This window comes from Sinocyclocheilus anshuiensis, unplaced genomic scaffold (assembly GCF_001515605.1).
Source record: "Sinocyclocheilus anshuiensis isolate Anshui unplaced genomic scaffold, SAMN03320099.WGS_v1.1 scaffold457, whole genome shotgun sequence".
Taxonomy (NCBI): domain Eukaryota; kingdom Metazoa; phylum Chordata; class Actinopteri; order Cypriniformes; family Cyprinidae; genus Sinocyclocheilus; species Sinocyclocheilus anshuiensis.
The window spans coordinates 332,191-348,218 of record NW_015537939.1 but is presented as its reverse complement, the minus strand read 5'-3'; the positions used below and the strand labels follow the sequence as shown (position 1 = coordinate 348,218).

Below are 16,028 nucleotides of genomic sequence, written 5' to 3'. Positions count from 1 at the left end.
GCAGCGGCTTAGTACTGTAATCACACGCTTTGCTGTAATAATACAGGGAACCACTCGTTATAAATCTCCTAACTGTGATATTTTCAGAAATAGATGTCGCATTTTTTTCATCTGAAACGTGCTGCGATTTATATTCCAAAGCCACTCATATAATGCAGAATCACTAAAGCAAGCAAAACACGCACAATGCCTGCACGTATTTGTACAGATGCAGAATGAGAGGACAGTAGTACAGCCTAACGCATTTCACACAGGCTGTTTGTTTCACTTTCGCCAGAAAGTCGTGTATGCCTAAGATTGAAAATAAATTATGTTTATAGTGAATGTCCCTATAAATGGTCTTATTTTTACGATTTAGTTTTAATCCAAATGATGCGTGTGCTAAGTGAGTGAACATTAAAGATCACACAACAGAAGTTCTCTCTCTCTCTCTCTACCGTTAAGTAACTTGTGCATTGTTTTACTTGTTTTTGACATATCCGACCGAACTACAAACTTTCCAGTGATGTCTGTGAGAAAGGTATATTCACTCGACAAGTTCGTGCATCTGCACCGCCGCGCGCTCAATCCACTCACGCGCGCTAAATTTGCTTATCAGCTCGCGCACATCAGCTATACAGGCATTAATACTGAATGTTTAACATTATATTCATTGCATACATATACTTCGTATACAACCTTAATCTCTAATAACTCCATTCTGCTGTCTGTTGTTTTGTTGTCAGTGTTTCTTTGTCTGAATATGGCACTTATCACATGCTGTGTGGTATCGGCGTTTGGTATCGGGGCATTTTAACGAGTACGAGTACAAGAGCTCAGTATCGGGCCCATCGGTATCGGTGCATCCCTAGAAAAAAATATTAAAACATATTAACATGTAACTACAACGTTTATTTAAATATAATAGCATATAAAATATATTTAAGAAATTCAAATAAAAATCTTTTATTTTTATTGCAATTTGTGTTTGTAAGTGGAAGTATCAGTTTCATCAGATACCTGCAATTAGATCTAATAATCAAGAACGGATGATTATGAAATAATTTTGACAAGCCTGTTTCCATCATAACCATATTACTGAATGACATCCCAGCTCCATAAAAACACAGCAGCATTCACGTATCTCATAACAAATGGGTCCTTACTCCACCTCCAGCTTAGCAGGCTTCATTTTCAATGATGGGATCTAATTGTTTATGACGTCTCCCTGTGGAGATAAAGAGGCAGAGAGCTGTGGAAGATCCGGAGTCGAGCATGTGTTGCTGGATTTGACTCGAGCACTATTTGAGAAAGATTAGCCTGAAGAATCAACAGACAATCCCCAATGCCTGAGGGAGCACGTCTCAAACGCAAACAAATTTATGCTTCCTCTGGCAAATAAGTCTGTGAGTGACTTCTCTTCAAGGAATTACGTTCTGAAACTCACAAGACACCTCAGCTGACTAAGACAGGCTTGCAACCCAAAATAATACTGAGACCGGAACTGAGCATGAAATGTCATTCAGGAGGTTAGTGGACGAGGTAAGTCCTAATAGAATGGAATGGAAATCACAAGAAATGAACCAATTTTGGTTCTTGAATAAATTAAATTGATCAAAAGTGACAGTAAAAAGTAATATCTCAAATAAATGTTATTTTGAACGTCTATTCAAATATTACTGATAATAATAATAAATGTTCTTGAGCATTAAATCAGCATATTAGAATGATTTCTGAAGGATCATGCGACACTGAAGATTTGCTTTGCCATCACAGGAATAAATTGCATTTGAAATATATTTAAATAAGAAACAGTTAAGTAAAATTGTAATATTATTGTTATTTCACAAGGTTACTGTTTTTACTGTTTTTGATCAAATAAATGCAGCCTTGGTGAGCATAAGACACTTCTTACAAACATTCTCTTCAGAAACAAATCTTACAGACTCCAAACGTTTTAGACAGTAGTGTATACAAATAGTATGGCAGTGAGTAAGTTCATTCAAAACCCATTTCAACTAATTCAATGAGAGAGTAATCCGTTTTGGACCAGTGAGTTCATCTGTGACTCATTCGTGAGTGGTTTGATTCATTTAAAAGAACTGGCTCAGAAGAGTCATTCAACTGTAAGATCACAACCCAGCCAAAACAACTTCTTTGCCGTACAGTAAACACTGTCAGAGTAGTTCAGTATGGTCTTCTATAACAATAACACAAATAACCCAATTATGCAGTTCCTACAGACACTGTTCTAACCACCATCATGACTCATTATATAAAAACAGACAACTTGTTCTACTGGGATTGCAGTTTTGGCAGCAGCTTAGTCTAGTAACGGAGCGGTTCAAAGGTCACACCTCCCCACTGTGAACATATTTAATAAACTGCATTAATCATGCGCGCTGAATGAACGTGGATCACCGAGGTCTACTGAACCCTGATGAAATGAGAGCGTAATTGTTCTAGTGATGTGAAACGGACAGAACGGCCCGCTCTTTTCCGCAGAAGAGCAATGTTTTCCTGAAGTAATGGGATGGGCGAGGTTGGCATGGCGTGTGGTGTGGCGCCGGGGTGACTCACGGGCAATGAGCAGAGCATTCTGGGATGAATGAGCAGAACAGCGTGTGTGAAAAATCTGCAGTCTGCTTAAGCTGTGGCTGTAAACGAGGATATTCAAGAAGGCTTGAGCTATGCGCGTCTCTCAAGCCCGCTGAGTGTGCACTTACATGAGCCCCATGACATCCTGCCGCCAGTTAACCAAAGGAATCTGTTCATAAAGCATTTCTGTGCTTTCGTCGTACCACATGGCTGGAACTCGGGTTGGGGTTGATAGCGACCATTTGAAATATATCAAGATAATTCAAACTTGATTTGGGCAGAGAGCGAACAATGTTTAACCGAACTTCGAATTTAGTGCCAGACGTCCCTCAAAGACAAATACACAGCAAACCTCAGATACAGGCCAAAGCCTTGGAAAAATAACCCTCACATTTGGACAGAGATTATAGGATGACTGTGGTTAAGCCTACAGAACCTCTTTGTCATGCTGTTAATCCTAGAAAATACACATTTGCAGTCAAAGTAGCTTTTCTTTTGAGAAACTGGCCCACTCAAGCGCCTTCGGGCACTGTAATCCTGTGGCACTTCCCTCAAGAAACCAGTAGAGCTCCTTCAGTCAGGCTAATTGAGACAAATCAGCGGTCCCAGCTTGAGTGTTTCACCAGCTGAGCGCTAAATTCTCTATTTCCAATAAAAGGCGAATTGTTCGTTCCCCACAGTATCTTAAATCCTTGTGAGTTAAAGTAAGAGGACCAGCTAACGGCAAATGGTTTAAAAAAGTTTTAGCATCATGGGATTCTAAAGGACAAAAACCTTCTGTTATTCTCTATGGTCAAAATAAATCTGCTGGCACCTGACATCATAATTGGCTGGGGGGTTCCCTTTTTTTTTTTTTTTTTTTTAAGTATGACTAGGTTCAATGATAAAGCTCTGAGTATGTAGTAGAGCAATCAATGAATCAATAATTATGGATTTTGTCATAATCGTCCTACAGTTTTATTACCAATGATAAGTTTAACATTTGGAACTGCCAAGCTAAATAATGAAGGCAAGCACCAGCAGATTTATTTTACCAAAAAGACAGTTGTATTGCATTAAAAATTGTTTTATTAATGAAAAAAAAATAAAAATAAATATACATACATATAGAGCGGTGGCCAAAATTATTAGAACACTAGTATTTTGACCAGATAAAAAATGGTTTTAAGTCAGTTATTTATTTCTTTATATCCTGAAAGAAAACATATGTTGAAGCACTACAATTACTAAAGCTAAAAATAAATGAAAGCCAAATAATAAACAAAGTACATAATAACCGTAAAAAAACTACATTTTAAACTGAAAATCTAAAATAAAAAAGCTATTTTAAAGTGATAAAAACACTAACTGTTTTTACAATGCTGATTTTTAGAATTTACATTAAAGTACTTATTTACATCTGCATTATGTAGGCTACACAAAACAAGCTGAGAAAGTTGTTCCTAAATTAATTCATTGCCATTTTATCAGTAAATAAAAACTTCAACTTCACATATGTCCTTTTAGCAGCAGCAAAAACAATTTTTGTATAGATCTACACAAAAGCAGAATGTTCCCTTCCCATTATAACCAGCAAATCTGTTATTGCACGAATCTCTTATTTGCACTGTTGATGATAATAGGACTGTTCTAGTTGCAGCGTATATCAGGTACTACACTGCAAGCAAGTGCTGCAATATCAAGCAAATCTAATATTATTCCAAATTACCACAGATTACTTTTCACTTTGATTCTAAAGCTGCTTTTTGAGCATCAGGTGCACTCATTTTTGGACCACTGACAGAAAGCACACATCTGTGGATCAGACTGCTTCAAACTCGCTCTTTAGGAGCAGATGTTGTTACTGATAGACTTATAGACTATTTTGAGCACCTCCAATTCGCCATTGAATTCACGCACACATCGAACATGTCTGTGATTGGCTATGGTACTCATCAGCTGCAAAAATCAGAGGGTGTAGTGAGAATCAATTCAAGTGGTGAAAGAAAAACTGCCTTTAACGTCGTAAAGTTGTTGAATTGGAACTGACTGAAGATAAGGGGGTCACGATGGGCAGTCTGCCTACTTTAGTACTTAATTTAATGAACTTTGCTCGCATTGAAGGGTCAGCTTCATTGCCATGTTCACTCAAGGATGCCCTGAAAATCAATCATCCTAAAAATAATTCAAGATGTTAATGATTTGCCACAGTCTTTAAAGAGCTGGCACTGTAGTCCTCACCCACTTCCATTAAAAGGCTCTTTTTAAGAGGACATATGTCTCTGTTCATCAGCAAGAGACAAGAATGACCAACCTCATCCAAAAAAAGACCAACAGAACTCTATCATGCTGCAGTTTCAGTCTGTGTCAAGCTTTATGGTGCATTTTAAGTCTTCGCACACTGCAAATGTCAAGCCCATTTATGTTCACCATGTGTAAAAACACAAATCTCTTCTTTCAGTAGAGCAACCAAAATCTATCTATCCATCCATCCATCTATCTATCTATAATACAGCTGCACAAATCGAAACAATGATATACATGATACTAAATAATTATTAATAATAATAATAATTATTATTATTATTGTTGTTGATTATTATGATTATTATTATTATTATGCACAGGGCTGCACAATTTATGAAAGTACATTTAAAATCATGATATGCATGGTTTTGGAATTTTAGAACTGCTTTATTACTGTGATTATTATTATTATTAATGAATAATAATAGGAATAAGACTAAGACTAAGAATAAGAGGTTACACTTTATTTTAAGGTGCCTTTGTTAGAGTGTAATTTTATTGAGTAATATTAATAAACTACATGTACTCACTGTATGGTTAGGTTTAGGATTAGGGTTTGGCTTAGGGTTACTTGCATGTAATTATGTGTAATTTATTGTTATTATAATAGTAAGTACATGTGCAGACCTAAGGTCTTCTAACTTCTAAAAAGTTGTTTGAGGACCTTTTGTCAACCATATAGATCACATGTTGATTTGCCATCATACTCACGGTCAGATGTGTATTCTGCCTGTGTGGCTACTGCCGACGACTGATGCTCTTCCTCTGCTTTGGTTGCCATTGCTGCAGCGCCATAATTCTCCTGTCGAGCTTTTCGAACAAGCGCAGCCAACGGGTGATCTGGATCAATGACCTGCAGAGGCTATAACACACAAAAACATAAGGTCAACGGGGTGTGCAACATTTCCCTCAGCATATACAGTATATATATATATATATATATATCCCACCCAGAAAATGTGTGTAAAGCTGTTTAAACATAAAATAAATGTAAAAACACCATATGAATGGAATAAATCAGGTTTTAAATCTAGCTAGTGTTTTGTGAGGCCCCTTGGAAGCAATTCACTGTAGCACATTGGTTTGTAGTTTTCTCAGATGGCTCTGTGACAGCACCTTCCAGGCTTCTCACAGAGTTTGGCTGCACTTAGGTATTTTCCTTGTCCATGTGATCAGACACAGCTCCAATTGTGTATAAGGTAGCCACTAGCCAGTATAAAACTGTATAAGAATAAGACGTATGCCATATTGGGATGTCACTATGAACCAAAGATTTGAAGTCTGCACTCGTCTCTCCTCAGTACTTTCTGCCACTGGATGTCACTCCATGCTTTATAAACTTTTGCATGCTGTCATCACTTCTGCTTGTTGCCGTCCTGCATGAACGGTTTCTTTCCCTACCTTGTGAGACCACTTCTTTTTAGATGACGTGCTGAACACGCACTTTACTGGATTCCTTTCTGTCCCCTAAGGAGGTGACCTTTTAAGTACCGTTCACCAGATGCAGCTTTTTCTGTCTTGCAGTGCATTTTCGGTCTAGTCTCTACAAATGTCTACATGCTATTATGACACTATGCCTTCAAAATCCAATTTGCTGGCCTGTTGCTCACTGAATAACAAACTTATATTTTAAGATACAACATAGGGGTGAGGAAATAATGACAGAATTTTCATTTTTGGGTGACAAGCTTATTCACCACCAGAGGTGCAATATTACAAATATGAGCTCTTTAATATTCATCACATCAGCAGAAATCATTCCTCAAGGGCTCATATTTCAAGCTTATAAATTAATGAACTCTTTGGGCAAAAGGTTCTACCCTATGGGTATGAAATTGGCTTCATTCTTTACATTTCCATTCATACAGACTAAAGAAAATGTATGAGAAACGACAGAAGTATGCAAAAGAAAATGTCTATAGGAACAAGCCAGAAATCACTAAAAAAAAAGAGCAAATGTTTGTTGATCATGTTTTTTATGCTTTACAAAGCTAAACATCTGGATTTCTGTGATATATTGAACATTCACATTGCGATCTCTGATGATTTAAATATGTCAAGGAAGTCATTTAGCTGGCTTACATAAATGAGGTCTTGTGGAAATTGCAAAAATGATTTGTGATAGTCTTCAAAGCATAATTTAAAATGGGATGAAAATTATAAACAAACCACCATATGCCATAATTTTTCCAGCAAGTCTGTTTATGAATTTATAGCCGTCCTGGAATTTCATTAGAACGGCATAATTTCTTGGTAATTTAAAACCCAATAAACCTAATAAATGTAGATGCTATAACATTTATATTAAAATTAATTCCATCATATAACATTATGATACAACTTCTATATTACAAATGTAATTTACATGTAAATGCTACACTGGAATGCTACAATTCTACATAAATATGTGACAATGGTATGAGAAACATTAATATACAGTGGGTACGGAAAGTATTCAGACCCCCTTAAATTCTGTCAATGTGGGGTGCTGTGTGTACATTAATGAGGAAAAAAAATTAACTTAAATGATTTTAGCAAATGGCTGCAATATAACAAAGAGTGAAAAATTTAAGGGGGTCTGAATACTTTCCGTACCCACTGTATATGGCAGTGAATTTTTTCAGAAAAAATATATTATATGTATATATTTATATTTAGCAGGGTAAGTTAAAATCTAAACTACTTGCCTGACCAGACCAACAAAAAATCTTTTTTTTTAAATGTTTTTACACTGATTCAAATTACATTCTGCACAGTGCAAACTTGATAAATCTGCTTGTGTCATTACGAATGCATGACTGGTTACTTGAGCTGCAATTAAGTTATCAATCCACCATAACATGTGGGTGGCATAAATCCCGTTTTCTGGAAGAACCAGAACACATAGGTTGACTAAGCCACAGAAAAACATGACACGCAGAGGGATCTCAAGCGTAAGACCTGAGAAGAATGTTCAACAGTCACTCTTCCTTTAGCATCACAAAACTTAGTTTAATAATTTCTGACAATTCTGGCAGTACTTGACTGTAATAACCAGGAGTTAGCTCCTTTAAACAAATTAGATGAGTCTTGAAAAAGAGGAAAAAAAATAGTTTATATAAAGTTCATGATTGAAACGCAAACTTTATACTGTCAAGGCGAGAGCGGAAGACATCTATTAGGAAACCAAATCAGATAACATTAGTTTATTTTACAATCTTTTATCTCTAATGTCTCTCTGTGCCAGTCTCCAAAAAAATGACAGAGCAACTCAGATTAAACATACAGAATATTAGATGAAGAAATCAAAGATATAAGCATCTGATGAGAACTTCATATCCTTATTTGAACAAATATATAAAAAGGGAACACTTTGATGTCAGATGCTTTCATTTCAGGCCCAGTTATGCCAAGAAATATAACAACTTAAGAGCAATTTGGCATTCATTTTGAAATGCATTGCTTTGAACACTTATCCAACGAATTAGAAAATAATAGTAACAGTCTATTAAGTTGGGTTAACTGAGTGCAAAAAAAAGCAGTGTTTATAGCAGGGGGGTAAATTACATGTCATTGCTGTTTTAGTTATGAACGCATGTGTAAAAAATGTGATCCAGGGTACACGGTACATAATCACAGTCTGAAAACTGTCAAATGAGTGTATTAATATTCCTAAACAGCATGGGGTATGTTTGAAGCCGTACCTTCATTATTTCCTCCAGACGAGAGCTCTTCTTGGATGCAAACAAACTCGGGTGCAGGTAGCTTCCATCTCCATCATCATCATCATCGTCATTGTCAGAATTGTCTGACTTTGATTCTGTTCCAAAAGGGCCAATTGATTGGATTGTTAACTGACTTCAGAAATGTTCAGATTTGTTCATTATTCTTAAAACAATTGATTAATTCAACTTGTTAAATTTACGATATACAGTGGGTACGGAAAGTATTCAGACCCCCTTAAATTTTTCACTCTTTGTTATATTGCAGCCATTTGCTAAAATCATTTAAGTTAATTTTTTTTCCTCATTAATGTACACACAGCACCCCATATTGACAGAAAAACACAGAATTGTTGACATTTTTGCAATGGCTGCAATATAACAAAGAGTGAAAAATTTAAGGGGGTCTGAATACTTTCCGTACTCACTGTATACTACAAAATGACTGACAAAGTGACACAATATATACAACCATTCAAATGTTTGAGGTTTACAAAATTTGTTAATATTTTTCTTTAGTCTTTGCAACTTTACAGATCTTCTTTATGCACTAAGAGCTTGTAACACTCCAAAGAGAAAGGAAAAATTGCAATTTTAAGAGAAGTCTAAGAGAACTACCTTTAAGAGAAGTCTCTTATACTCCCAAAGGCTGCATTTATTTGATAAAAAATGCAGTAAAACCACTAACACTGTGAAATAATATTACAATTTAAAATTACTGTTTTCTATTTTAATATATTTTAAAATGTAATTTTTCCTGTGACGCAAAGTTGAATTTTCAGCATCATTACTCCAGTTTTCAGTGTCACATGATCCTGCTGATATCATTGTAATATGCTGATTTGGTGCTCAAAAACATGTATTATCAGTGTTGAAAACAATTGTGCTGTTTAATATATGTTTGAGGAAAACAAGATACTTTTTTCAGTAATTATTTGAATTTTTTGTAACAATGTGAAAGTGTTTACTTTTACTTTTGATAAATTTGCTAAACAAAAGTATTAATTTCTTTCAAAAAAAAAAAAATCTACAGTACTGTCCCCAAACTTTTGAATGGTAGTGTATTTTGAAGCAAAAATGGACATTTCATTTTTTCTAGCGAACTGAATTATAAAAAGTGGGTGTTCTATAACTAGAAATATTATTATTAAATATTAAAAAGACATTTTACAATAATCAAAGACCGATTGAAGTCAATCCAAAGAACAACATCTTTTCTAGAATTTCTAGAATCTATCTTTTTTTTTCTAGAGCATCTTCTTTTCTAGATTTCCTAGAATAGCGTTTGCCACAAAAATAATGTGCACAGAATTATGGGGAAATAAAGGAGGTAAAAATTTCATGTCAACCTAATAAACTGTAACACATGAAAAACGAACCTTGTTGCTGGTCCTGTTTGCCCTCTGATGCCGGTGTGTACCTGCCCTCCTTCATAGCTCGTAAAATATGTTTGTAGTAAGGGTTCAGGTAGTGGTCGAACCACAGGAAATCAAACTGGGAGTTCCCAGCCTGCTTTGCCTTCAGCACAATTTCAAATTGGGCCCCCTGCTTGCATACAAAGTTGGCGGTGCGCTCAATAATAGCATGCGTCTTGGTGGTCGCAGGCTGAAATAGATGGCAAAGAAATGGGGTAAACAAGACTGAAATACTGATTAAGCTTATAAGAGAATATGCCATTTAAAAAAATAAAGATTAATTAGACAATCTGTATAGGGAAAAATGCGTATAGAACATTTATCATCAATGACTTCGGGCGCAGGACTTGCTACTGCAGTTCACACACAAACAATTTATGAGTGAGTGTGGGCTGGCATTCCATGAATCTAACCAAGGACGTCATTAATTCATTTCCAGCTACACATGCAGATTTAAAATAGTTAGTCACAAGTCTTTCAAGCTGCAGACAAAATCATATTCATGTGCCGAGCTGATTTATGGCGATGCTGTATTTTAAATGACAAATGGCACCAATAGTGCTCCAAATGACACATATCCTTCATTAGAAGGAAGCATGAATATTGCATGAGAAGAACTTTTCGAAGGGCTGCACTTTAGCTCCAATGTCCAGGTAAACAGAGAATCTATTGTATTCAAAGCCCCAGAGAGCCAAATAATGACTTGCTAATTTGAAGATAAACAACCCAACGTTTCTCTTCAAAATCAGATTCTTTGGTTGCTTCAAGCTATGTGCTGTACAATAAGCATGGTAATCAGAGCAGCTGAAGATTAATAATTCAAAAGGCTCCTTCAAAGAACCTCACAGACTTGAAACTAATAGGGGTTTTCAAGTCTGAGAAAATGAAGGTTTCGACTAATCCTCCAACCTTGAGATGGATATCACTCCCTCCACCCAAAAAAGTGCTGGTTGGGGTACGTTGTTGCAAGTGGCTCACTGGACGGTGAAGTATTTATGTTTCTATGTTTCCAGTAGGCCTTGGTGGAAAAGCAATGACATATCCCCGGTTTAAGAGGATAAAGGAGGGGTATCGAGACTCCTGAGCTTTTAGAAAAGTATAATTTGGTGGGATTAACTTGCTTTCAGCTACAGGCACAGTAAAAAAAAAAAAAAAGATCAGTGATTGTGTGCGGCTCCCAAACGTGGGATCCTGCGGCGATAAAAGCCCATGTCTGGTTTGTACAGATTGATGTTTGCATCCCACCGTGTGCATGCTGGTTATACAAAGGAAGATCTTTATAGCTCAATCAAAATCAGAAACTTCTGAATAGAAAAGAACAGAGAATAGAGTCTTTACTTGCCACACAGTCATAAATGGCCACTTGCAGAGTGCAAATCAACAATCTTTCGGTATAGTTATCAGACATCCAACAATAGAAATGCAAATCAAGCACATATTTAATTAAAATAATGGTGATTACAAGTAGGGATGCACAATATATTGGTTCCATATTAATCTGCAAATATTAGAGACTTTCATTTTACTTATTAGAGGTTCACCTAAAAATGAAAACATCTGTCATCATTTATTTATCCTCAAGCTGTTCCAAATCTCTATACATTTCTGTCTTCTGCTGAACACAAAAGATGATATTTTGAAGAATGTTGGAAAATAAAAAAACAAAACAGGTTTGGAACAACTTGAGGGAGGGTAAATGACGACAAAGTTGTCATTTTTTGAGTGAACCACCCCTTTAATTAATCTGCATATTTAATAGTGTGTGCTCATTTACCAGATTTTTAATCGCCATCTAACTCACTTAAAGTTAATATTTAGAAATAGTGTTAAATGTAATCTTTAGCAAATCTCCAAATAAATATCCATTTTCGTGCTGTTCAATATAATGCTGTGAAGCCTAAATTCACTTGTAGCATTTAAAATGAATGATTTAGCTTTAGTTAATCTTTAAAAACAGTTATATATAACCTTCATTAAATCTCCAAATGAATATCCATTTTTATGCTGTATATTACACATTATGTTGTGATGCCTAATGCACTTGCAGCATTTAAAAATGATTGATTTTAGTTTAGTGCATTATTTGAATTTATTTAGACAAAATAGTATTGAATCTTTTAAAGGCTAATCATGAAAATAATTACTGTCTCATGGGTATCGACCAGAATTTTACTACTGGTGCATCCCTAAGTGAAACTGTGTAAAATGGGAAGACTTCATTATCTGCTCACCAGCTCTACATCCGGAGGGATGAGGAGGCCAGGGGGTGCCACAAACGGCTCCTCACTCTCTTCCTCCTGCTGCTCTTGATCTGAGAGAAGGGCAAAGGTGGGAAAAACAGAATGAACAGACAAAATCAGATTGGCAAGGCAAAAGAATCACAAAGAATCAGAGTTTCAGGAGCAGGATGAGAAAAACACACACACTTCAACTATGCATCTATGAAGCTTTCGTTAACTAAGGGCACTTTAAAAGAACCGGAGGCACTTTAAGTTTTATTTTGAGTTACTACAACTTTCTGAGACCACAAGCCCCGTCAGCTCTGTTTACTGCTGATGCCTCTATGCACTCTTCCACCCTCTGCCTCCATAAATTGGCCAAGACAGGTAAAAACCAAATTAAAATTTGATGCTGAATTCAATGTGAAGGGAAATGGGGGCAGAAGGTGGAAACACACTGCTGGTGCATTAATGGAGGAAATAATCAAATCTAGTAGTTACGTAGTGCCACATTAGTTGCTCTAATAAATCAAACAGCTCTTCTAAACCTATCCAACAAATAGTAAGATGTCACATGATCTTTTTTTTTTTTTAATGGTTACATGATGGTTACAATCAAATAATCTCTCTCAACATTTTTGGTCACAATCAAATCATCTCACATGGTCTCACAAAGCTTTGAGTAAATGGCATAAGGTCTGGTCTACACTGCAGATTATTTCGGCCAAGAGCCACCCACTTAGACAGAAATAGACCATCAGAACGACATGTAAATGACTGACCACTGTTTGTTTTGTTTTTCTATGTTTAGATTATACGACAATAATAGACTGGCATTAAAAATGTCATTCAGTTATACAGAAAACACTACAGAACAGGCTGAGAATTTATATTTTGCCCATCCAAAAGTAACAAGCATAGAATATTTCACAGAAATAATTCAGAAATAGGGTTGGGCAATATGGCCAAAAATAATTCTCACAATGCTTTTTCCATTTCATACAATAGCGATATTTATCTTGGTATTCCTTTATGATTAATGGGGATGGAAATGCTTTCCACATTTATTAGAGCTTGAGAATGAAAGTAAACATAACTTGTTCACACAGAATATGATACCTTTTTAATTTAGGGCCTCATGAAATTCAATTTTTTATGGATTCTGTGTTTTATGATTTAATACAAATTTATCATCAAAATGGTTTCTAATGAAATTAATTAATAAAACTTTAACAATTGAATTGATCGTTTAAAATGTACGCATTTGAAAATATAAGAATTTACAACAAAACACTGTTTTTTTGTAAATAAGATGCTGCACAACATAACTTTGTAAATAATACATGAATTAAAAAATATATTTATTGCTGATACTCTTTAAAAATAATAGTATTATTATTACTTCTTTGAGAAGTACACTTTAGTATACAACAACAATATATTTCTCTTATAATTTATTCAAGTTAAACCAAACTTTTACGGTCTGTCTTGAAGATCTTTGAGTTTCAGTGTGTATTTGATGGTAGTTTTTCTCAAATGGAACGATGAAAAGCATGTGAAGCGACTCTCAGAGCAGCTATATGAGGAATATTTTGAGATGGCAGATGCTGAAAACTTAATGATACACTGATACCACTTTTTCCAGAACGAGTACGATACTTTTATTTTTGGTACGTGCCAATACCGATACCTGTATTTTCATTGCATTTGTAATAAAAAAACAAATAATCATATTAGCTGGCTTTATTTACTAAACAGATATTTCCTTCAGTTAATTTCACACTTAATTGTGCCAATTAAAATGTATTGTACAAGCCTTTGTTACTTTCACGGTTTATTTTATTGCTTTGTGGTAGGGCTGGGCGATATATCGAATATTAGCGATATTATCGCAATAATTTTGACAACGATGTAAAATTTGAAAATATCGTGAATATCAAATATTTCAATTTCAAGCATAGTTTCCCAAAAGAATGCGCCGAGTGTCCAAAAAAGGAGACAACATGTTATTGCGGACTCCGGACTGCTCTACACGCCTCTACTACGCGAGCTTTCATGAATGCGGTTGCCAGATATCAATAGTTAAAATCCCCGAATCAGAGCTTCGCTGTTACAAGCATACATTTTTTTCCCAGTGTTTTGCTTATTTTAAGCAATCTGGCAACCATGCGCACGCGCTCGCTCCTCATTGCGAAAGCACCGCTGCCGATGATCTGAAAACACCAACAAACAAGCTGGAGTTTAGCGATCTAAATTAAAGCGTCACTCAGCCGGTCTGTGTTCTGTCATGAGATCTGATTTGCGATTGTGATCGCTGAATAAATGCACTTACACAACCATTGTGTAACTGCATGCACCAAAAAAGTTGACAGAATGCACTTTCTGTACTTGTTTTGCACTACTTCAGTTACATTGAAGTAACAGATTTTTTTTAACTGATTAATTTTGCACTAAACATTTTGTATTTACTTTGTAACAATAACTTATCTAAATTGTTTTTGTTGTTTTTTTAATAGGGGCAAAATAAATTCATGTTTTTTTTTATTATTTAAAAGCAAATGCAAACATATCGATATATATATCGAATCGTAAAAATGTTGATAATATCGAGATATAATTTTTTTTTATATATCGCCCAGCCCTACTTTGTGGTATTTAATTTTTAATTTAATAGCGCATTAGAGCTGCTCCATTGCAGCAGCTCAGTAGTGTAATCACAAGACGTTATCCTGTAATAATGTGGTGAAACACTCGTTATATGTAAATCTTGTAACAGCGAAGAACATATTTTTTTAAATATAAGTCGGCTTTTGATCATCTGAAACCTGCTGCGACTTATATTCCAAAGCAACTCTCGTAATACAATTAAGTTTCTAGTTTCACTTTCGATTTAAACAAAGTTGTGTATGCTTGACGTTTAAAATAAATGTTGTTTATAGTGAATGCCCCTATAATTTGTTTTATATTTATGATTTAGTTTTAATCCAAATTATGCATCTGCTAATAGAGTGAACAGCAATAAAGATCATGCAACAGAAGTGCGTTCGCTCTCCCTCTTGCTTGATTCTCTCCCTCTCCTTACTGTCAAGTAACTTCAGTAACTTCTGCATTGCTTTACTTTTTGACATATCTGACTTATCTACATACTTTCCAGTGATGTCTGTGAGAAAGGGATATTCTCTTGACAAGCTCTCACACGCTTTGCTTATCAACTCGGGCACATCAGCTATTCAGACACGAATACTGAATGTTTAACGTTATATTGATTACATACAAGTACTTCATAGACGTTCTTAATCTCTAATAACTCCATTCTGCTCTCTCTTGTCTGTGTTTCTTTGTCTGGAGCAGTGTTTACATGCAGTGTGGTATCAGCTTTTGGTATTTGGGAGCATTTTAAAGAGTACAAGTACAGGAGCTCAGTATCTGTGTATCCCTACTGAAAACACAGTGAACACCTAATATCTTAAATGGCATTAAACTAGCAAATCAGGTAATTATTGCCTCTTCAAAAGCTCTCAAAAACTCGCACCTAATTTCATAAAATCCCTTAAGTTAAAGGGGTCCTATTATGCTCTTTTACAAAGTCTTGATTTTGTTTTGGGGGTGTACTAGAACAGGCTCTCATACTAGGTTGTTCGAAAAATACATTATTTTTCACATTTTACATTATTACAACACCTCTCTCCCCAGTCTGGCATGAACAGCTCGAATAGTTCCTGTATCAAATGAAGGCCCGCCTTCTGAAATACGAAATGTGCTGTGATTGGTTAGCTGGGCCAGTGTGTGTTGTGATTGGTTAGCTGGGCCAGTGTGTGTTGTGATTGGCA

At 35.5% G+C, this 16,028-nt stretch overlaps 1 protein-coding gene across 1 annotated transcript in view; it reads right to left on the bottom strand.

Annotated features, from left to right (window-relative positions):
- Positions 1-16,028, bottom strand: part of LOC107662530 (splicing factor, suppressor of white-apricot homolog) — a 100,233-nt gene that overhangs the window by 71,487 nt on the left and 12,718 nt on the right. The window contains exons 4-7 of the mRNA XM_016452597.1: positions 12,211-12,290; positions 9,944-10,169; positions 8,547-8,662; positions 5,575-5,725 (exon numbers count right to left, since the gene is read on the bottom strand). Coding sequence (XP_016308083.1) covers positions 5,575-5,725; positions 8,547-8,662; positions 9,944-10,169; positions 12,211-12,290 — 573 coding nt within the window. The remainder of the gene's footprint in view (positions 1-5,574; positions 5,726-8,546; positions 8,663-9,943; positions 10,170-12,210; positions 12,291-16,028) is intronic.